The sequence below is a fragment of the Meles meles genome, chromosome 2, assembly GCF_922984935.1.
Source record: "Meles meles chromosome 2, mMelMel3.1 paternal haplotype, whole genome shotgun sequence".
Taxonomy (NCBI): Eukaryota; Metazoa; Chordata; class Mammalia; order Carnivora; family Mustelidae; genus Meles; species Meles meles.
This window is the reverse complement of record NC_060067.1, coordinates 73,739,589-73,761,442: the sequence shown is the minus strand read 5'-3', so window position 1 is coordinate 73,761,442 and position 21,854 is coordinate 73,739,589. Positions and strand designations below refer to the sequence as shown.

At 40.8% G+C, this 21,854-nt stretch overlaps 2 protein-coding genes across 3 annotated transcripts in view; one reads left to right on the top strand and one right to left on the bottom strand.

Moving 5' to 3' along the window:
• Nucleotides 1-200: 200 nt before the first annotated feature.
• On the bottom strand, nt 201-10,956 carry NDUFC1 (NADH:ubiquinone oxidoreductase subunit C1). Its single transcript, XM_045986778.1, has 5 exons — nt 10,818-10,956; nt 5,772-6,022; nt 5,127-5,230; nt 1,998-2,076; nt 201-355 (listed from the first exon to the last, which is right to left on the bottom strand). The coding sequence occupies exons 2-4, from the start codon at nt 5,836-5,838 to the stop codon at nt 2,017-2,019; spliced, it is 231 nt and encodes a 76-aa protein (XP_045842734.1). The 5' UTR covers nt 5,839-6,022; nt 10,818-10,956; the 3' UTR covers nt 201-355; nt 1,998-2,016.
• A 502-nt stretch (nt 10,957-11,458) lies between these two features.
• NAA15 (N-alpha-acetyltransferase 15, NatA auxiliary subunit) overlaps nt 11,459-21,854 on the top strand; it is an 85,745-nt gene continuing 75,349 nt past the window's right edge. Inside the window, exon 1 of one of the 2 annotated variants that reach the window (XM_045986747.1) lies at nt 11,459-11,706. In XM_045986747.1, the coding sequence (XP_045842703.1) occupies nt 11,653-11,706 (54 nt within the window). In that variant the 5' untranslated portion in view covers nt 11,459-11,652. The remainder of the gene's footprint in view (nt 11,707-21,854) is intronic. The other variant, XM_045986743.1, reaches the window with a different exon arrangement.

The window sequence follows — 21,854 nt, the reverse complement described above, 5'->3', positions numbered from 1 at the left end:
GATTTTTATTTATTTGAGAGAGACAAAGAGAGCACAGAGGAAGAATTAGACTACTTGCTGAGCAGAGAGACTGATGTGGGGCTCAATCCTGACCTGTGCTGAAGGTAGACACTTAACCAAATGAGCCACTCAGGAGCTCAAAATACTTCTAATAATGCACTTCAGAACTCATTTTCTATATACTCACAACATACATAATCTGAAGAATACAGAAGTATTTTTATTTTTTCATTTAATGATGCAAAACACAAATGCTGATTTGACATACATTCACATACAACTTTTTCTCTCACGTTCACAACTCAACAGATTGGTGAATCCAAAGGAACTAGTATAATCACTATACGGAACATACCTATAATGAAGAGAAAAAAAATTAAAACTATAGCATTAACTAGCAGAAAAATATTAAAACTAGACCATTCTGAATAATTCACCTAGAGCATCTAGGAAAGTCTAGAAAACAAATTCACAAAGAGTAACAACCCTTCATTTTATTTAAGTTTTTAACAAAAAAATATTTTATGTGACCTATAAGAGAGTAGCAAAAGCATATCTATTTATGTTTATCTCTTGATTGGCTGACTAAAGTAGTGACAGCAAGGTGATATTAATATGAAAAAAGAAGTGAAAAATTTGGATAATCAAACCCTAAAGGGCTGAGTTAGTCAACCTAATCCATGAAAACTGAGATTTATAAGAGTGATTTTTCATTTTAAAGAAGGATTAATATAGAATTTCTTTAAAAGGATTTTCAGAAATATACTATGTATTTAGATACATATATATTGACATATAAAATAAATTCATTCCTTTAAATCACAGAGCATGCAGAGTATCGTATCTTGTTCACAACTAGATTTTAGCATGAATTGTCCAATTGGGTGTTAGTTGTAGTGACAATCATAATGAAGTGGTCACACAGTAAAAGATTTACCAATCTATTGCCCTTATACATTCATCCATTCTACAAATATTAAATTATCAGTAGTTCCAGGCACTGGGCAATTTGCTGAGTACATTATGATTAATAAAATAGACAGGGTTTCTGTTCTCATGGAATTTACACTCAGGTGTTGTCTATGACAAACAGATATTAAGAAATACATATACAAATAATGGTAATTTGTCTTTAGTGTTATGAAGTTACTGTGCAGAGTACCATTAGATTTACAAAAATGGTATGATCTGGTTTTGTTCTTTTCTTTTTTTTAAGATTTTATTTATTTATTTGAGGGAGAGACAGTGAGAGAGAGAGAGCATGAAAGGGGAGAAGGTCAGAGGGAGAAGCAGAATCCCTGTGGAGCTGCGAGCCCAATGCGGGACTCAATCCCGGGACTCTGGAATCATGACTTGAGCCAAAGGCAGTTGCTTAACCAACTGAGCCACCCAGGCGCCTCCCCCCCCCCTTTTTTTAAAAGATTTTATTTATTTCTCACAGAGAAGGAGAGAGAGAGAGGGGAGAAGGATAGTGTGCGCTCACGTGCACAAGGAGAACAACAGGCAGAGGGAGAAGCAGGCTTCCCACTCAACAAGGAACCTGATGTTGGACTCTATGCCATGGCCTTGGGATCACAACCTGAGCTGAAGGCAGATGCTTAACCAACTGAGCCACCCAGGCATCCTGATTTTGGTTTCATTCTTAAATACGACTTTCTTTGAACAAACTCAAAGCATAATGATTAAAAATGATGCTTAAAAAATGATTATACTGAGAGATGCTTCAGCTAAGGTATTAAAATTCATCGATTCGTCAGAGATAGGATTATCAGTGCTAAAAAGTATAAACTCAATAGGGGCGCCTGGCTGGCTCATCTGGAAGAGCATGCAATGTGATCTCTGGTTTTTGGTTTGAGCCTGACGTTGGGTGTAGAGAATACGAAAAAAATAAACAAAGAAAAGTATAAATCCAATAAAAATACAACAAAAATATATTATTTAAAAAGAGGTCAAATTAATTTGCATAATTAATTAATCATATAAAATTGCATACTTACCAATCAGTATTTCAATAGTTTATTCCAGCCCATTTCTTCTTTTATACTCTAAAACATCTTCATTATGTTGTTTGATGAGCTAGAAGTAGGTAACAATTAAAATTAGAAATATCATCTTCCTGGCAACTTAAAGAGGCTAACCAATGATACTTATATTTGGTATAGAAGAGGTATAGAAGAGGAATAAGCATAGATTAAAAGAACTACAACTATTCTAGGGGTGAGGGAGGGCACTCAGCCACTGGGATCTGGATTTGCTTTTTTTTTTTTTTTTTTTAAAGACTTTATTTGTCAGAGACAGAGTTAGCAAGCATAAAGCAGACGGAGCAAGAGGCAGAGGGAGGAAACAGACTCCCTGCTGAGCAAGGAGCCCAATGTGGGGCTCAATCCCAAGACCCTGGTATCATGACTTGAGCTGAAGGCAGATGCTTAACTGACTGAGCCACCCAGGTGCTCCTCTTTCCCTTTTTTTTTAAAAGAAAGAGTATTTTCTTTTTAAGATTTTATTTATTAAAAAAAAAGATTTTATTTATTAATTTGTCAGAGACAGAGAGAAAGAGAAGGGGACACAGTAGGGGGAGCAGCAGGCTGAGGGAGAAGCAGGCTCCCTGCTAAGCAAGGAACCCCATATGGACTCCATCCCAGAACCCTGGAATCATGATCTGAGCTGAAGGCAGATGCTTAACCGACTGAAGCACCCAGGTGCCCTGGATTTGCTTTTCTAAACAATTTTGGAAAAGCAAAAAAAAAAAAAAAAAAAAAAAAGAATTACAGCTATTCTAGTTAAAAAGAAAAGGCTAAGAGATGCAAGTCCAAAAACTATGAATGGTATATACTAGTTCATTTCTTTTTTTTTTTTTTTAAATTTTATTTATTTATTTGACAGACAGAGATTACAAGCAGGCAGAGAGGCAGGCAGAGAGAGGAGGAAGCAGGCTCCCGGCTGAGCAGAGAGCCCAGCCTGGTCTTGCCAGGTGCCCTTGGCGAGGTTTGTTTTTTTTTTTATTTATTCATTTCACAGAGAGAGAGAGATCACAAGTAGGCAGAGAGAGAGGGGGGAAGCAGGCTCCCCGCTGGGCAGAGAGCCCAATGTGGGGCTCGATCCCAGGACCCTGAGATCATGACCTGAGCCCGAAGGCAGAGGCTTTAACCCACTGAGCCACCCAGGCGCCCATCTTTTTTTTTTTTTTTTAAAGATTTTATTTATCGATTTGTCAGAGAGATAAAGCACAAACAGAGGGAACAGCTGGCAGAGGGTAAGGCAGGCTCCCCGCTGAGCAAGGAGCCTGATGTGGGACTCCATCCCAGGACCCTGGGATCATTACCTGAGCTGAAGGGAGGCGCTTAACTGACGGGGGCACCCAGGCATCCCTACACTAGTTCATTTCAATCTAACATACTAAATTTGAGAAGGCAACCCTTAGAAGTTTGTTTTATTTATGTATATGTGTATGTATTTACTTAGAAGATTTTATTTATTTGACACAGAGAGAGACAGAGGGAACATAAGCAGGGGAAGGGGGCATGGGAGAGGGAGAAGCAGGCTTCCTGCCAAGCAGGAAGCCCAATGCAGGCTGGATCCCAGGACCCTGGGATCATGACCTGTGCCTAAGGCGGATGCTTAACAACTGAGCCACCCAGGTGCCCCCCGCCCTTAGGAGTTTAAATTCATGTTCTGCCAAATAAATTATTTCATTCAGTGGGTAATTAATGTAATAGAATAACTTACCAGAAAGGAGCTAAATCAGCACCGCCAACCAGAACTGAATTATTAAATGAGGTCTAGACTGGTTGCTGGATGTGTTATACTTCTAACCTTGGAAGTTTGATACTGTGAGTGACCAACTCCATCCCCCAACTATATGTGTATTAATTAGATGTTATGGGAGATAGATACTTTCTTAGAACAACTGTCTGACAGAATATGCAACCAAAACAATGGTTGAGATGGGGTGACATTTGCTGCAATCAAAGATCCAATTTCAGAGATCTCAACAGCGATCAAGTTTTTTCTAGGAAAATTTTATATTAAAACTTCATCATGACAAATATTATTTCAAAAAGGATTACTGCTGTTGTTATGTCGTAAATGACTTTTAACATCTCTTACTCCTTATCAACTTTTTCTTTTTGGGATTTTATTTTATTTATTTGACAGAGCACAAGCAGTGGGAGCAGCAGACCGAGGGAGAGGGAGAAGCAGGTTCCCCGCTGTACAGGGAGCCCAGTGTGGGGCTAGATCCCAGGACCCTGGTATGACAGGAGACAAAGGCAGATGCTTAACGACTAAGCCACCCAGGCGTCCCATCAACAAGTCATTTTAATGAGAAAATCCAAAATAAGAGATATAAGAATTGGAGGTGGGAGGCAGTGGAGAAAACCCCCAACACATTAGATACAAAACAAAAAATTTTAAATACTAAATAAGCACACAGACTTTGAGTCAACTTCAAGAAAATTGATCTACAGAGAGACAGTATTTCATAATGGTCTATAGTGTAATTCTAAGTCAGGGAGAACTGGGTTTAGCAAACTAATTTCTCCAAGCGTTTTCTTTATCAATAAAAAGTCAACAATAATAGTACCTGCTACACAGTGTTTTTGAAAAGATTAAATGAATTTCTACATGTAAAGCATTTGGCATACTCTAAAGACAAAAAAAAAAAAAGGCTGTTACACTGCTACACACTAAGTACAATTTCCAACAATGTAGTTATCCAAACACTGATTAAAATCTTATGTTTTCGAAGTCTAGTGGGACTTAATTTGTATAGCTTGCCCAGTGATGATCTGTCCCTATGTCATCTGAAAAAAAAAAAAAGTGTCTTCATAAAACCCAACCAGTCTCTATCCTCATTACCAAGTAAAGGACAATCAATAGTAAAGTTGCCATTCATCACAAAACCATTCTCATTAACCATGAATGACCTACGTTTCAGCTTCGTCGTATTTTCTCGATGCTGGTGAAATCTTGAATATTTTTTTTTAGTCTTTGGGATTTCCCTTATGTAATTGGCAATTACATAAATATCCAATTGAATGGGAGATTTGCTCAGCAACAACCTCACACTGACATTTATCCTCCCCAGTGTGTTGGGGTCACACGACATCAAGGGAGTAAAAACTCACATAGATCCACAAGAAGACGGAGGTGCCCAAGGTCAGTCCAACTTTCAGCCAGTCAGGTTTGTCATGTGGCGGATCCCGAACGTAGAACTTTGATCGCGCTGAAGCTGAAAGTGGACAGTGTCTGTAAATCGATAACGTATCGCCTTGCATTGAAAAACCTAACACTTACGTTAGTATTATTACATTTAATTCTCCCTTCGCCCCCCCCCCCCCCCGCCCCAACAGCTCCCGAAACAGGTTCAGAGAGTCAAGTTAACTCGCCCTGAGCCACCGGCACAGCCAGACCAAGTCGCCCCTGTCCTCCAGGACGCCCTCAAAGCGGGGCGAACTGGCTTTTGCTGAGCCTCAGATGACTCCCGAGTTGGCGGGAAGCGGCACCGAGAGGGTCTGCAGGACCCAACCTGCAGAGGGTTAGGGTGGTGGGGAGGACCCAGAGTCCGTTCGTAGAGACCAAGAGTTGTCGGCACTAAGAGGAGGGTCTGCGGCGCGTGATGGGGAACCTAGATTCGGAGCTGGCCGCAGGCCGGCGAAGGTCACACCGCAGGACGGGCCCGGGCCCAGACGCCCGCTACCCCGCGGGCTGGATTCACCCTGAGAGTGAGCGACGGGAAGGTCGGGTCGGCCTGAAGGAAGAGGGACACTCACAGCCGCTTGGGAGCCTAGCTGGAGCCAGCAGCTTGGAGAACTGGCGCAACAACACGGGTAGCGCCATCTTGCTAGGCACGGCTCCGCCTTTCCGCAACCCCGTCTCCCGTGGAGTCGGTGTCCAGCTGAGCGCCCCCTTGCGGAACGAAGTGCGGGATTCGCCAGCTGCGCAGCCGCGCTAAGTAGAGATGTTAACTCGAGAATCCTGGTTATTGCCTGGTACTCTAGCTCTCCTGGTCTCAGCCTTATGTCTGTAAAATGGGGTTTGGGAGGAAATGATCAAAGGGGGAAAGGGGTAGTTCGTTTATTCACTTCGCTGTCCCATGAGAATTTCAGGCACCTGCCCCAGGGATACTCGAAAGATTTACTAAAATCTTGCTACATGAGCCAGAAAACTGAAAATCAGGTGTTGTGTTGAGTAACCGCCAGCACTTTGAATTCTGTGTTTCAGATACTGTACATTATGCATCCTATGATTTACATGTATCGTCTCATTTCATTTCACAACGACCGTTTGATATACCTTATTATCCTCAGTTTACAGCTGAAGCTCAAAGAAGGCAACTTACTCATCCAAGGTGACATACCATATATTTGAAGAGACTTCCCACAGTTCCCCAAGTCTGTTCACATTCACTATCACAGTAAAGCTTCACAACGCTGTGCAGAAAAGAGAATCTTCGTGTTTTGGAAGTGCCCTGACCGGCTCAGGCTCAGGATCCCACAGCTGGGAGAGGTGGGATTCAGACTGAGGTCTTCTGACCCCAGATCTAGTGATTCTTGTTAGCCCACCTAACAGACTTGGACAATCCCCTGAGGCCATGAGCTGCAGAATAAGATTCAAAGAGTCAAGTTGAAAAAGCTATTCCTGTAGACCATATTTTAGCTTTTGATTTTTAGGCAAAGTACTTAATCTCTCTACACCTCAGTTTTACAGCTGTAACATAAAATCTAACCTCTGTGGTCCTTGGGAAGCTTAGAAAGGGTTTGGCAGTCGCAAACAACTTGTTTTTGCCTACCAAAGACATTGTACTGACAATTGAACTGGATTTGTGCATTCATTTGTCAATTCAGTCTGATGTCTAAAGACCATGTAAAAATATGTATTTAAGTAAAAGAAATAAAGAATTTTAATATTTTAATCCTTTAAACTTAAGGCCATTTAGAATCATTTTAAAAGCACAATGAATGTTAGTAAATTGTTTTCCCCCCTCTATATTTTTTCTGTAAAAAAAAATTCTTTTTAAAGTAAGCTCTGTGCACAACATGGGTCTTGAACTCACCACTCCATGATCAAGGGTGGCATGCTGTACTAACTAAGCTAGCCAAATGTGCACCCCTGTATTTTCCTTAGCAATATTACTGGGGGAAAATTTTAACCAAAAATTATTGACTAAAGAGTAAAGTAACTGTACTATGTTTTCTGGTTCTTTTTTACACGCAACTGATGCCTAACTGGATTGCTAAACTGTGAATCACATTATAGTTTGTAACCTAGTTTGAGCCTCCTGGACTCATGCTCAAGTAAGCAAACCACCCAACTAATATGCTGAATCAGTTGTTGGTTCTCGACTTCTTGTCCACTCAGCATCCTGACAGTTGAATATTCTTTCTATGTCATCCCTTGGAAGCTTGTCCTAACACAGCTTTTGCTAGTATCCAACAAGTTGAAACAGAAGCCATATTTAGTCAGAGCATACAGAACCAGTAAGCAAATTACTAATTTCGGTACTGCTGTGGGAAAAAGACCGTTTTCTTCTTTTGGTCCCTGTATCCTCTTACTAGTGTATATTTTGGGAAAGTGATGAAATATAAGCACATTCCTCTCAGCATGTTAGAGCTGATGGAACCCTACACTTAGAGTAGGCAGCTGTAGGTGAAACTCCATCTTGAGAAGAATCCTGATGAAGCAATTCCAGCCAGGAGCTAGTAGCTATGGTATTTTGGTAGAAGTTGCTACATGACATTCATTTAAGCATTCCCAGAATTTAAATGCTAAAAATTTCTTTATGACCCAGGCAAAAGGGGAGAAGATTTGAGTTAGCAGCCAGAAAACCCCAGTTCTAGTCCCAGATTTTTCCACTAGGCAACATCTTACTCAACTCACACTTCTCATTCCTAGGGAGGGTTAAGAAGAGCAAAAGTTGAAAACAACATAAAATATAAGATCACTACATATATGTTTATTGATTTATGATGTATGAAAATATCATACATCAAATTCGGGAGGATCTGGAGAGGGATGCAGTTCCTGATATAGTTGCAAAAAATTTTTACAAGGTTTTATTTATTTATTTGAGAGAGAGAGAATGAGCAGTGGGGAGCGACAGAAGGAGAGGAAGAAGCAGATTCCCCACTAAGCTGGGAGCCCAACACAGCACTCATGTGGGGCTCGATTCCAGGACCCTGAGATCATGACCCAAGCTGAAGGGAAACGCTTGACTGATTGAGCCACCCAGGCGACCCAAGTATCTGAATTTTTTTTTTAAAAGATTTTATTTACTTATTTGACAGACAGAGATCACAGGTAGGCAGAGAGGCAGGCAGAGAGAGAGAGGTGGAAGCAGGCTCCTTGCAGAGCAGAGAGTCCGATGCCGGGCTTGATCCCAGGATCCTGGGATCATGACCTGAGCCGAAGGCAGAGGCTTTAACCCACTGAGCCACCCAGGTCCCCTGATATCTGTAAATTTTTATTTAAAGAACAATCAGAAGCAATCACAAAATGTTAACATTTATTAAATCTGGGTGACAAATAGATAGACTTCTTTAATGTTGTATTTCTATAACATTTAAATACTTAATGATTAAGGCATAGAAGTGTCAATAGAGAACATCTTACATATATGGACATGGAGAATTTTACTCTACATATCCCTCTTGTAGAATTAAAGTTCTGAGGTTGTTTATTTATATATTTATTTATGGTTAATTTTTTAATGAAGAGGCATTTTGGCATTAGTGATATGCAAATATTTAGGGTAAGATGAATGAATGAATCGTCATCCTCCTCATCAACATCATTCTCATGGTCTGTCATCATCCAGCCTGGGATATGTTAACTTCCTGCATAGCTGTCATTCACAGCATACGGATTAAATAGGATCTGTTTGTCAAACAGTGGTGATCTACGAGAGCAGATATTTTATTACTGAGTTTAGGCTATCAAGGCACGGACTGTATGGTCCACCTCTTATCTATACGTGCATTTTAACTAGGAAATGACTCAGATAAATGATGATGCAAAGTAGTAGTCACTGAGTCTTTTTTTTTTTTAAGATTTTATTTATTTATTTGACAGATAGAGATGGCAAGTAGGCAGAGAGGCAGGCAGAGACAGGAAGGGAAGTAGACTCTCCGCTGAGCAGAGACACCGATGCCGATGCCGATTCCAGGCTCGATCCCAGGACCCTGGGATCATGACCTGAGCTGAAGGCAGAGGCTTAACCCACTTAGCCACCCAGGCGCCCCAGTATTCACTGAGTCTTAAAAATTTATTTGTTATCAGCCAAAAAGAAGATAACATTTGCCCAACTATATTGGTGGCTTATCTATTCAGGTACTCAGCCTTTGGGGGGACCACTGTTTGTTTCAAACATCAGAAATTTTCTTCCTTCAAGGGGAAAATAGTATGTTATTCAAAGGAGAAATTTAGAAAACCTTAGCAAATAATATTTCTGTAGGAACTTTTGGATATGAAGCCAGATACTTGGAAACCAAAGTTAGTAGTGAAGCTAAAATTATCACTGTAAGTTAGATAACTTTTCTACTTCTTAGTAACTGAGATGGTTGAAAGAAAGACCTCTTGGGGGCAGTGAAGTTCAAAGATTATCATTAAATGACAACTGTTTTTATGAATTCTATGTTTGCTCTTAGTTTCATTAAAAAAAAAAAGTTAAGGTTAAAAAACTGGCCATATTCCAAAACTCAAACATGGTTTCCTGTGGATACAACTTTTTTCAGTGAAAATTTGAACAAAGATAACAGAATTTGAGCAAATTGCAGAATTTGATCCATAAAACCTTATTTATGATCCAGGCAAAAGAAGAGATAGCAAGCATTTGAGATAGCAGCTAGAAAACCCAAGGATTAGCCCCAGATTTTTACAATGGGAAACATCTCCCTCACTGTACACCTTCTAGGAAGCGTTAAAGAAGAGCAAGAAGAAACAGTAAACTATCTGGGTAAATACATTTAAAAGAGCAAAGTTATTGCGCATATAATGCAATGATTCTTGATTCAGAGAATGCTACAGACGGAATCCAGTATCTGGAGAGAGACCATCAAAAATAATCAGGTGCAAGGGCGCCTGGGTGGCTCAGTGGATTAAGCCGCTGCCTTCGGCTCAGGTCATGATCTCAGGGTCCTGAGATCGAGCCCCGCGTCAGGCTCTCCGCTCCACAGGGAGCCTGCTTCCTCCTCTCTCTCTGCCTGCCTCTCTGCCTACTTGTGATCTCTCTCTGTCAAATAAATAAAATAAAAAATCTTAAAAAATAATAATAATCAGGTACAAAAATGGCTCATATGAGGGAAAAATTGTAGATCATCAATGCAATGCCATCTTTAAAATAGTTGTACTGTCAATTACAAAAAAAAAAAAAAATTAAAGTAGGCTCCATGCCCAACTTGGGGCTTAAATTCACCACCCTGATATCAAGAGTCACATGCTCTACCACTGAGTCAGCCAGGCGCCCCTTTACTGTCAGTTGTTAATGAAATTACTTATACATATACTCATATGTGGAAAAAGTCCACTTCGGTATCAAGTTTGATCTTGTCTACTGCAGCGATTCTCTACTATCCTTCCCTGATACTCTGATGTTCAAGATTTGAGGATTTCTGGTGATGGAGAGTTCAACACTCACCACATTAAGCACTTTAGCCATCTCCGGGGGAGTCAATGTCCCTGAACTCTACTCCAAGATGACTCAAATAGTCGTGAACCCTTCATTGTATGGACTCAACAATGAAATAAAACACACTTAACTTTCAGATGCTTCTTTGGCAGTGCAAATATGGTACTTAGGATATGGCTCTTTCCCCGCTCACCTTAAGTAATAAACTAAATCACCGATCCTCCAGCCGGCCCATTTAATGGTCAAACTCTTTCACAGTTTTCAGACTCTATGAACACTCTCTTTTTCGTACAGGTTTTCAGGTTCCCCCTGGGGTGAAGCCTTCATTTCCCTTTCGCCTCTGCTTCTTCATTCGGTACTTGATCCACGATCAAACGCAGAACTTCTTGAACACCTTCACTTTAGCACTTCAGGCTCAAAGTATGATCATACAGGCTACGAGAATCTACCCAATGAATGAAAGGCCACTGTGGCATCAAACAGCAGAAAAGCTATTTGCGAGTGGGAGGCTGCTGGAACAGAAGTCAGGGACTCACCCCCAGCTCTACCCCCAGCTCCTGCAAGAAGCTCTGCGACCGAGGGATGGGCGGGGCCTGCCGCGACCCTCTGGGCCTCCGCCCACCCGCTGGCCTCCAGGTTTCCCAGCAAGCTCTAGGACAGAGGAGGTGGGGAAAGGAGGTCATCGCGCCTGCGTGCTAGGAGGTGTGACCCGGGTGGGAAAGCCCTCCGCGTCCGCCATTTTGGCTGCCTCTGTCGGTCTGTTCAGTTACCACGTGAACCGCCGACGGAGACCCGTCGGGGGGGGAGGTGGCGGCAGCGTTAAGTGAGAAAGGAAAAAAGACAGCGAGGGGAAGGGGGGTATCGGGGTTGGGCGACGTGGTGACACTCGAGGCCTGGTGGTGGCGGTGGATCGGGGCAATCAAGGCTGAAGCGGCCAGGGGACGACGGCGGCGGCGGCGGCGGCGGCGGTCGGACAAACAGACTGACCGAGCCGGGCGGTGGCGGGAGCAGCGGGAGGAGCCGGAACGATGCCGGCCGTGAGCCTCCCGCCCAAGGAGAACGCTCTTTTCAAGCGGATCTTGGTAAGTGTGAGACTCTGGGCAAGAAGTGGGGAGGATTTAGCCGGTACACGGGCCTGTCACCCCTAACCTCGGCCCGGCGGGCACGGGGCCACCTCCGCCAGGAAACCCGCCTTCGTACTCGTAGTCAAGCAGTATGCACCCCCTCGTCCCTTCCCTGTGGTTCCCACTTCGCCCCGCGCGCCCCGGGCCCCGGGCTTCCTCCTCCTGTCTCCACGCTTCGGAGGCCGTGGTTCCGGAGTAGGCCCCGTTTTTCTAGCTTCTAGACTGCGGGTTTTCATCCGCCCCGAATGAAGGGAGGACAGGCCCGGCCTTAAGCCGGGAAGCGGGCAACACTGGCAGGAGTAGCGGCCGGGGTGGTGCGGGAACACTGCCGGTAGGTCGCGGTGGCACCCTTGTAAGGAACAGGTGGTGTGGATGCGGCACAGCTCATTCATTGCCCAAGCGCGGCTCTCCCTCCATCGTCCGTCCCTCCCTCTTCCTCACTTGATATTCACCTGTCCCCGCCCGGGCCTGGGGTCACTGAATGACCTGCAAGGAGGGAAGGAAGGGATTTAGTAGAGGAAAAGAAGCTTTCTAAACGACTACCTCCTTGTAGTTAGTTTCGTACTTGAGTCTGTAGATTCTCGGCCTTTTCCCCTCGTCTCTGTATGGAGAAGGGACATTTATTTCTTAGTTTTCGAGCGGGAAACAGCCCCACCCCATACCCTACTCGGGAGGTGGGGCCCACTGCGAGGGGGCGGTCCGGTTGGAAGTGAAAAGTTTATGGAGTTTCTGGTTTAGCTGTTCTAGACGCGAATTTTCTCAGAGACTGAAGTGTATTGACACTGATGAAAAAATTTAGCAGCAAAGGCAACTTAAGAACTTTTGAGATGGATTTTATTGACGCGAGCTCACACTCACTTATTTCTTACATTTCAAATGTGTGCGGTTTGCATTTTTCTTTAATACCGTAAAATACAGTGATGTTTGGAGGCACTGTTGACATTGTAAAATATATCTTGTGGCCTTGGCGCTATGATTAATACATCATGGCACATTTTTAGTTTGGCATTTAGTGTGTGGGTTGCCCCTTCATGCGAAGATTTCTTTATGAAAGAATTAACTGTTTGACAAACTTAAAACTTTTAAAAAACTTGGAGTGTGTTTATGAAAGTGTTAGCTGTTTTCCCTTGCAATTTTAATTTGCTTCAGTTATTTGAAAAATAGACTAATTTGGGGGATCCAGTCTTCTAGAAATAGGGAGTAATCCATGTTGAACGAACTTTGATTTTACAAAAATATCCATATGTCCTACAGATTTAGTCAATTTATGTTGAAAAACTTACCAGAAAGTCACATCCAATACCAATTTTTCCTTTGAAATCCTTATTGCCATTTTTTGGTTTTAGGAATAATCAGGGTAGATGGAACTCTCACATAGTTTTAATAGAACAATTCATTTGTTTTTCAATCCTTTATTTATTTATTTACTGACGTTAAAGATTTTACTTATTTAACTGATGGAGAGAGCGTGAGCATACCTAAGGTGGGGGGAGTGGGAGACAGAGGTAGAGGGAGAAGCAGGTTACTGGGGAGCGGGCCTAGATCCCAGGACCTGAGCTGAAGGCAGGAGCCCAACCCACTGAGCCTCTCAGGCATTCCTACTTTTAAATCTTTTAAAACACCAACTGGTGTGTCAGTTCGACTGTAACATACTTTCAGGGTAAAAATGTGTCTTAAATCTTACTCCTTAACTTTTTTTTTTGAAAAAAATTCAAGCAGAGAAGTTGAGAGAAGAGTACAAGGAGCACTCATGAACACTTTCCCTTAATTTAGTATGTAACATTTTGCCAGATTTGCTTCTTGCTCTTCCAGTACACATAGGAGTAAATGGCAGGTATAATATTCAATCCACAGATGCTCCAGCAATAAGGGTATTGTCTTGTCTATCCATAATATTGTTAGCAGTCATTCCCTGGTACTGTGGAATATCCAGTTCATATTCAAATTATCCCAATTGTTAGGGTAGCAGTTTTTTTTTTTTTAAATCAGACTTTTTATTTTGCGATAACTAGATTCACATGCAGTTTTAAGGACTAATACAGAGATCCCTTGTAGCCTTTACCTAGTTTCTCAGTGCTAATGCCTTATAAAACTGTAGTTCAATATCATAACATTGATACACTCTATCAATCTTATTCACATTTCTTGAGTTTATTTGTACTAATTTGTGTGTGTATTTAGTTCTGTGCAGTGTTATCACAATTGTAATTACATAACCTCCACTACAGTCCTATGGAGAATAGTTCCATAAGCACAAGGATCCTTCTGTTGCCCTTTTAGAACCACACCCTCCTACCTGCTTTCCATCCGCTTTACCCCCAAACTCTGGCAGTCATTAACTGTTCTGTTTCCTATTTCTATGATTCTGTCATTTCATGAATGTTTACTGAAAAGAATCATACAGCATATAACTTTTTAGGATTGGCCTTTTTTTTTTTTTTTAAGATTTATTTATTTGATAGAGATCACAAGAAGGCAGAGAGGCAGGCCGGGTGCGGGGGTGGGGGGAGCAGGCTCCCTGCTGAGCAGAGAGCCCAATGCGGGGCTCGATCCCAAGACCCTGGGATCATGACCTGAGCTGAAGACAGAGGCTTAACCTACTGAGCCACCCAGGCACCCCGTATTGGCCTTGTTTTAATGCAATATAATTTCCTTGAGACACATCCCAGTTGTTGGGTGTATTAATACTAGTTTGTTCCTTTTTTTTTTTTTTTTTTTAAGATTTTATTTATTTTTTTTTTATTTATTTGACAGAGAGAGAGATCACAAGTAGGCAGAGAGAGAGGAGAAAGCAGGCTTCCCACGGAGCAGAGAGCCCGATGCGGGGCTCGATCCCAGGATCCTGAGATCATGACCTGAGCCGAAGGCAGCGGCTTAATCCACTGAGCCATCCAGGCGCCCCTAGTTTGTTCCTTTTTATTGTTGAGTAGAATTCTGTGATATAGGTGTACCACAGTTTAACCATTCATAGAATAGCATTTTTTGATTAATCATTTTGCACATTTTTTTTTCGTTGTGATAGTGGGGCAGAACTTTCAAGTTCATTGCTAAAATCGAAGTGCTAAAGGATTTATTGTGATATAGTATATGCCGAAGAAATGTGAAAATTCCTAAAGAGAAGGGGATAGAGTGTTCTTTTTGTTCTGTTACATTAGGAATGAAGAAAACTTTGCTAACCAAAAGTATAGTTAGTATTTGCTTTTTCAAAATTCCTTCTGATTCCTCAGTTTTTATGGTATGTTAGCCCTTTTGAGTTTAAGACCGCCAATTCCGAAAAGTTGGGCGTACTTTAATGCCTGTAAACCAAGTGTTGCTGGGTTGGTAACTGTTAAATCATTCCAGTAGTATTCACTGTTTGAGCTGCTACTTTGTTAATTGTACCATACTTGTTTGTAGTAAATTCCTTTAGGAAATGAAGTTTGTATTTTTAAAATATTTGAAACCTCAATTTCAAAGTAATGAAATACGTTTTTGTCTTTATTTTTCAAAGGAGACCCAGAAAGTTTCTGTAGTGGATTTGCCTGGCTTGTTCTAGTTTAGTTTGATATCTAAAATTCAGTTTTGAGGGCGCCTGGATGGCTCAGTCAGTTAAGTGCTTGCCTTTGGCTCAGGTCATGATCCCAGAGTCCTGGGATCAAGCCCTACCTCAGGCTCCTTGCTTAGCAGGGAGCCTTAGTCTCCCTTTCTGTCTGCCTGCTACTCCCCCTACTTGTGCTCTCTCTGTCAAATAAATAAAATCTTAAAAAAGATTAATAAAATTCAATTTTGTTGCATATTGGGCCCTTTTTTCATATGTTACTTAACTGTTTTCTTCTTTTCTTTTTTTTTTTTTTTTTTTTTTAAGATTTATTTATTTGACAGATAGAGATCACAAGTAGGCAGAGAGGCAGGCAGAGAGAGAGAGAGGAGGAAGCAGGCTCCCAGCCAAGCAGAGAGCCCGATGCGGGGCTCGATCCCAGGACCCTGGGATCATGACCTGAGCTGAAGGCAGAGGCTTTAACCTGCTGAGCCACCCAGGCGCTCCAACTGTTTTCTGACTAAAAAATTGTTATAAGTTGGTCAGAATGTCTACAAAATGTGTCTTGTGTGTAATTTGTCTAGAGAAGGGGCAGGGCATGAATTTAAAATAACATATAGGAGTTTAGTTTAAAGAAGAGTTATGTATGTTTATCAGGAGTGGTTTTTTTTTGGTGGGATTTTTGTTGTAATTATACACGATTTTAACGATTTGGAAAATTAAGTCATTAGAAAATTGTGACTGCCTACTCATGATGCTATTTGTTTATCTAAATAGTTTGAGAACAGTACCAGATCTCCATACCACTTTTTTAGGGTCTAGGTTAAGGATAGAAAAAATGAGTTGCTGGAGTGGAATGAAATTCACACCTTTTTAAGATTTTAGTCTACTTGGACAAGTTGGGTATACCCTGATGCTTTGCAGTCAAGTGTTGCCAGGTTGGTGACTGTTGCTGCTGCCGCTCTTCTTTTCTCAGGTGCTAATGTGAGCTATAAGGGCAAAAAAACCTATGTTGGGAGCACTTAAAATAGTTTACATCATTAATCTGTTCTGGACTTTTGCCTGACTGATTTATGTTGTTAGTTAAAAGTCTAGAGGACAGAATTTTTCTTCCCTAGAAAAGTGGCAAGAGAAGTTAGTGTAGTAGGTGATAACATTTGTGATTACTGAAAACTTACCATTTGCACTGCACAATAGACCTTTCTGTGATGATGGAAATGTCCTGTATCTGCCTTGTCCAGTATGGTAGCTGTTAGTCACATGTGACTGTTGTACACCTCAGGGCTAGTGTGATTGAGGAATTCAATTTTCAAATTTAATTAAGTTTAAATTCAAATAGCCACATGTGGTGGTGTGTGGTTGCCGTTTTGGATTGTGCCCTTTGTGGATCCTTCTTTATTCTTGAAACTTCCCAAGGTGGAGACATTTTTTATTAAGGAAGCAGACTGAGATTAAGGTTAACACTTAGTGTTAGATTCAAGAATCAGTTTTTTTGTTAGCTCAGGGCATTTGTACCATACCTGCCTAGTGTTTGTCTGTTTGGTGGTGGTGGTGTGGGGTGGGGGGTTTAGTTGTAGGTAGAGGGAGTTAGGTGAAGGTGTTGTAATAATTGTAGGTGACTGGATGTATTGTAGGTACCTACAGATTGTAGGTAAATTATTTCATATGATTTATTGCATTTGGGAAGAAGTGCTCTTTTTCCAGTAATACTTAGGTTGGATTTAGTTGCAGATGAAATTAAGATAAGGAATTGTCAAGAAAATTTCCATGTGTACATGGAAGGTCTATTGATTTAAATTTCTATGTAACAGTTGTAGTTTCGGCAACTGAATGTGGACAGTAACCTTGAAATTGGTTTTAATATGCTCTGGCCTGCCCTGCATGTGTTCAGAATGTAACAAAGAAAAGAATAAAGAAATGGAAACAAAGTTTTACCTACAGTGAAGTTCATTTTCTTTTTCTTTTTTTAAAATTTTTTTTATTTGAGAGAGAGAAGGTAAAGCAAGTGAAAACACGAGTAGGGGGAGAGGGCAGAGGGGAGGGAGAAGGAGACTAAGCTGGGAGCCAGATGTGGGGCTCAATGCCAGGACTCTGGGATCAGGACCTGAGCTAAGGCAGAAGCTCAACTGACTGAGCCACCCAGGTGACCCTGAAGTCCTTTTCTTTTGTACTCTGTAGGTAATCAAATGTTTAAGCCAGAATAAATTTCTTCCTTGAAGTATACTAGAAAAGGAAATGCAAATTTTCTATACTGTACTATGTTATGAAATACATAAAATGCTTTTTTTTAAGTCTGTAAAAATCTTAAGAGAAAAGAACTTTTGATAATGTGGTGAATTCATGGTTTTGTTTGTTTGCATTTATACTTATGCCCTAAATCCTTTCTGGAATGGGATGTAGAATGAATGAACAAACAAAGATATATTTTTATTTAAATTGACAACGCGTATGTGTTTGTACGTGTGTGTATTTTTTTTTTTTTTAAATTTCGGGGGTGGGGTGGTGGGAGAGAATCTTAAGTAGGCTCTATGCCTAGCATGGAGCCAGACATGGGATTGATCTCAAGACCCTGAGATCCTGACCTGAGCTGACATAAGAATCAGTGGCCTTACTCTACCACCTACGTGCTCCCAAACATGTATTTTTTAAACGGTTTATTGTTAGAAACCTGAAATGTCTCAAAGTGATTCTTTTGGATTGAGAGTAGGTTAAAGTACTTGTTTATGCAGATTATTTGGAGAATACTTTGGTTAAAAAAAAAAAAGAATTGACCACAGTTTAGGTTTTGTTTTTTTGTTTTTTTTTTAAGATTTTATTTATTTGTCAGAGAGAGAGCGAGCACAAGCAGGGGGAGCTGCAGGCAGAAGGAGAAGCAGGCTCCCACTGAGCAAGGAGCCCAGTGTAGGCTCCATCCCAAGACCCTGGAATCATGACCTGAGCTGAATTCAGGCAGACGCTTAATTAACTGAGCCACCCAGGTGCCCCCTACAGTTTAGTTTTTAATAGTAGGAGATAACACTTTATGTTCAGAAAAGCATGCAGAACTTTAACAGGGAATTGTATTTAATGTTTGATTCTGTGGATATTTTAAAGGCTTGCAGTCTTGGGTCATTATTGGGGATTATACAGACTAAGTTATTTGATGATAATAGAATTGCTATCCCAGCTATTACTTTGAAGCACTGGTTAAAAGACAGTTTCCGCAGAGGCAGGCATGGTGGCCTGTATGGTTGGAGGACTGGAGAACTACTGGCCAACCTGCTTTAGCTAAAGGGATCTTTGTTTAGTGTGCATTATTTCCTTTAATATTTGTCCCTCTGACAATGCAGTTCTCACAGAGCATTGAATCAAATATATCGTCTTTGTACTTGAAAGTGGTTTTGGACATAAAAAGCCAGGTTATATAAGGGATCATATGCAAAGGACTGTTCAGAATTTTCTCCCCCATCAGATACCTGCATGGCACATTTCTTCTTTTAGAATTCTGCTCAGATGTTCTCTAAATGTTGTGTAGAGGCCTTCCTTCACCAGAAGTCTTCCTCAGCTCAATCTTATTTTCTTCCTTACTTTATGTCTTTCTGTATCATTTTATTACCATATGACATATATGTGTGAGTAATTTATCACATGACTTCTATAATTAAAATGTAGGTTTTATGGTGATAGGACCTTTTTAATGTTAATTACTATACCCCCCATTGGTTAGAATAATGTACCATAATAGACACTGAATAAGTACTTGTTGCATAAAATGAGTGTATAAACAGTAACAAGAGAGAAAGCTCTGTGGATTATGTTCTTATATAAAGGTTTTTGAAAAAGGGAGTTACTGGGCCTTGGCATTGAAGAGTACATTGTTACATGAGGTAATGGTAGGATATCAGGCAGAACCTGTATTACCCGGTAAGACCTTAGAAGTTTCATTTACGAATGAATCATAGTATTAGTTTGTTTACATGGCCTTTCTCCAGTCACAGAAGCATAATAAGAGGAAATTTTACTGTTTCTGTTTTGGTTGTTTTAGCACTGGAGGAAAAAATGGCATCTGGATTAAATAAGGATGTTTGTTGCGAGGAGCCTGATGAATCAGATAGTAAGGCTCAGTCATCTATAGTTTCAGAAAGCTCTACAACTGATTCCAACACACATTTGGGGTTGAGGACCAGTGCATGTGATATCATAAAACAGGAAGGGACATTTTTGTAGATTAAAGTTGCTTTGTAAGTGTTTTACAGAAAATGTAAAGATCACGTTGAATTTTTGGAATTGGAAAGGTATGCTGGGAGGCTGGTGTGGCAGAGCAAGCCGCATAACTAATCATTGAGCCTAACCAGCCATCAACATTCACATCTAAATACAACTTTGCTGTCTATTTATAGGCAGTAGCCCTACTGAAGAGAGAAAAACTTAAGATTCTTAGTGAAAAATAGTTTTGAAAAGAATGTCAGTTGCCAGTGCTGATGGTGAGAAGCGCATGTGAAGAGGTTTAAGAGAGTGTTGGTTCTTAATATAAATATTAGGGTTTGGTGAGGAGGGAATTTTATGTTATGATTGTATTCTTGACTTTGGGGAATATCCCAGGAATATCAGCTGTATACCTAACATCTAAGCTGTTTTATCATGCAAACTTGTGTTGAAGTTTTAACTTTTGAAAAACTAGCTTAACTTGTTGCATATGGTTTTTCTTCCTTAGGTAAGATAGGAATTATATTGTTCCCTGCTAATTTGGAAATAAAATAATTCTTTAAAATTTTAATTTAATAAAGCAATTTTTTTGACTATTTAAAAGTAAAATAAAAATTGCAGTGTAGGGGAGCCTGGGTGGCTCAGTCGTTAAGCGTCTGCCTTTAGCTCAGGTCATGATCCCAGGGTCCTGGGATTGAGCTCTGCTTTGGGCTCCCTGCTCAGCGGGAAGCCTAATTCTCCTTCTCCCACTCCCTGTGCTTATGTTCTGTCTCTTGCTTGTCTCTCTCTGTCAAATAAATAAAATCTTTTTTAAAAAATTGCAGTATAGAAATAAATGATGGAAAGATTAATGTTTTTGTTGCCTAATATGCTCTATTCCACTGAAATTTTCTTCAGTTAGTATAATAGGAACACATTTTCAGTTGAGATAATTTGAAATTTCTGTCAAAGCCTACTGGGGAAATTATAATCTTAGTTCAAGCCAATGATTTTTTTCTTTTTTCTTTTTTTGAGTAAGCCCTAGGCCCAACATGGGGTTTGTACCACCACCCTAGGATCAAGGTTTGCATGCTCTACCCACTGAGCCAGCCAGTGGGTATATCACCTCTAGCCAGTGATATTTTAAAGATTTTATTTATTTACTTGACAGAGATCACATGTAGGCAGAGAGGCAGGCGGGTTGGGGCAGGGCGGAGAGGGGGAAGCAGGCTCCCTGCTGAGCAGAGAGCCTGATGCGGGACTCTATCCCAGGACCCTGGGATCACGACCTGAGCCGAAGGCAGTGGCTTAACCGACTGAGCCACCCAGACGCCCCTAGCCAGTGATATTTTAAATCTTGAAGATTCCACTATGTAGGAGATTATTTAAATATTCCTGTGTGTAATGTGTTAGAATTGTTCTATCTACATGTGTTGGATATAAAAGGAGAAATGAAAGTTTGCTTTTAAAAGTAGACCTAGAAAAAACCCTTAAGGTTGGTTGTTTACTTCCACACATGGTTGTTCCAGTTAAAAAAATTTTTTTTCTCCTTACAGTAATGGCTTCCACTTAATATGGTACTCTTTATTTTTCGGAGAGATCTCTTTGGAGATTACAAGATCATGTTTGAGTATCAGTGCTTCGAAACTGAGTCAAAATCTTTAAGAAGAGGGGAAATGAAGTGAACTGACATTTATTGAAGATTATTTTGAGTCAGATTTTATGTTAGGCTCTTCTTACACATGAGCTGATGTAAATAAACCTTGCATCTCTCCTTTAAGGAAACTGTAATAAGTATAACTCATACGTTATTGTTAAAAGTAGATTTCTGATTGCTTTATATAGAGTCACTTGTGCTGTATCAGGACAAATGGGTTCCTGAAAGTCACTGCACTATGCAAAATCATGCAATAAAAACCACAGGGCTTATGGAAAAAATGGGGTTAGGCACAACACTCAAAAAATTTTTATTAGTGAGGGGCACCTGGCTCAGTTGGTTAAGTGTCTGCCTTTGGCTCAGGTCGTGATCCTGAAGACCGGGATCGAGCCCTGCGTGGACTGCCTGTTCAGCAGGGAATCCCCTTCTTCTCCCTCTCAAATAAATAAATAAAATCTTTTTTTTGTTTCTTAAGATTTTATTTATTTGACGGAGAGATCGCGAGGTAGGCAGAGAGGCAGGAAGAGAAAGAGGGGGAAGTAGGCTCCCTGCTGAGCAGAGAGCCCGATGTGGGGCTCAGTCCCAGGACCCTGAGATCATGACCTGAGCTGAAGACAGAGGCTTAACTCACTGAGCCACCCAGGCGCCTCTAAATAAATAAAATATTAAAAATATTTTTTCATTAGTGAAAAAAAAAAAGGTAAGAACCAAATTAAAATGATAGCACAATTTTTACATATGTTAAATGGTTAACAGATACATAAATAT

Coding starts and splice junctions, on each gene's coding strand:
- NDUFC1 (XM_045986778.1), bottom strand. CDS start 5,838: ATGGCGCTACCCGTGTTGTTGCGCCAGTTCTCCAAGCTGCTGGCTCCA. Junction 5,231..5,771: donor AGCTAGGCTCCCAAGCGGCT/GTGAGTGTCCCT, acceptor GTCCACTTTCAG/CTTCAGCGCGATCAAAGTTC. Junction 2,077..5,126: donor CCGTCTTCTTGTGGATCTAT/GTGAGTTTTTAC, acceptor ACCTACTTCTAG/CTCATCAAACAACATAATGA.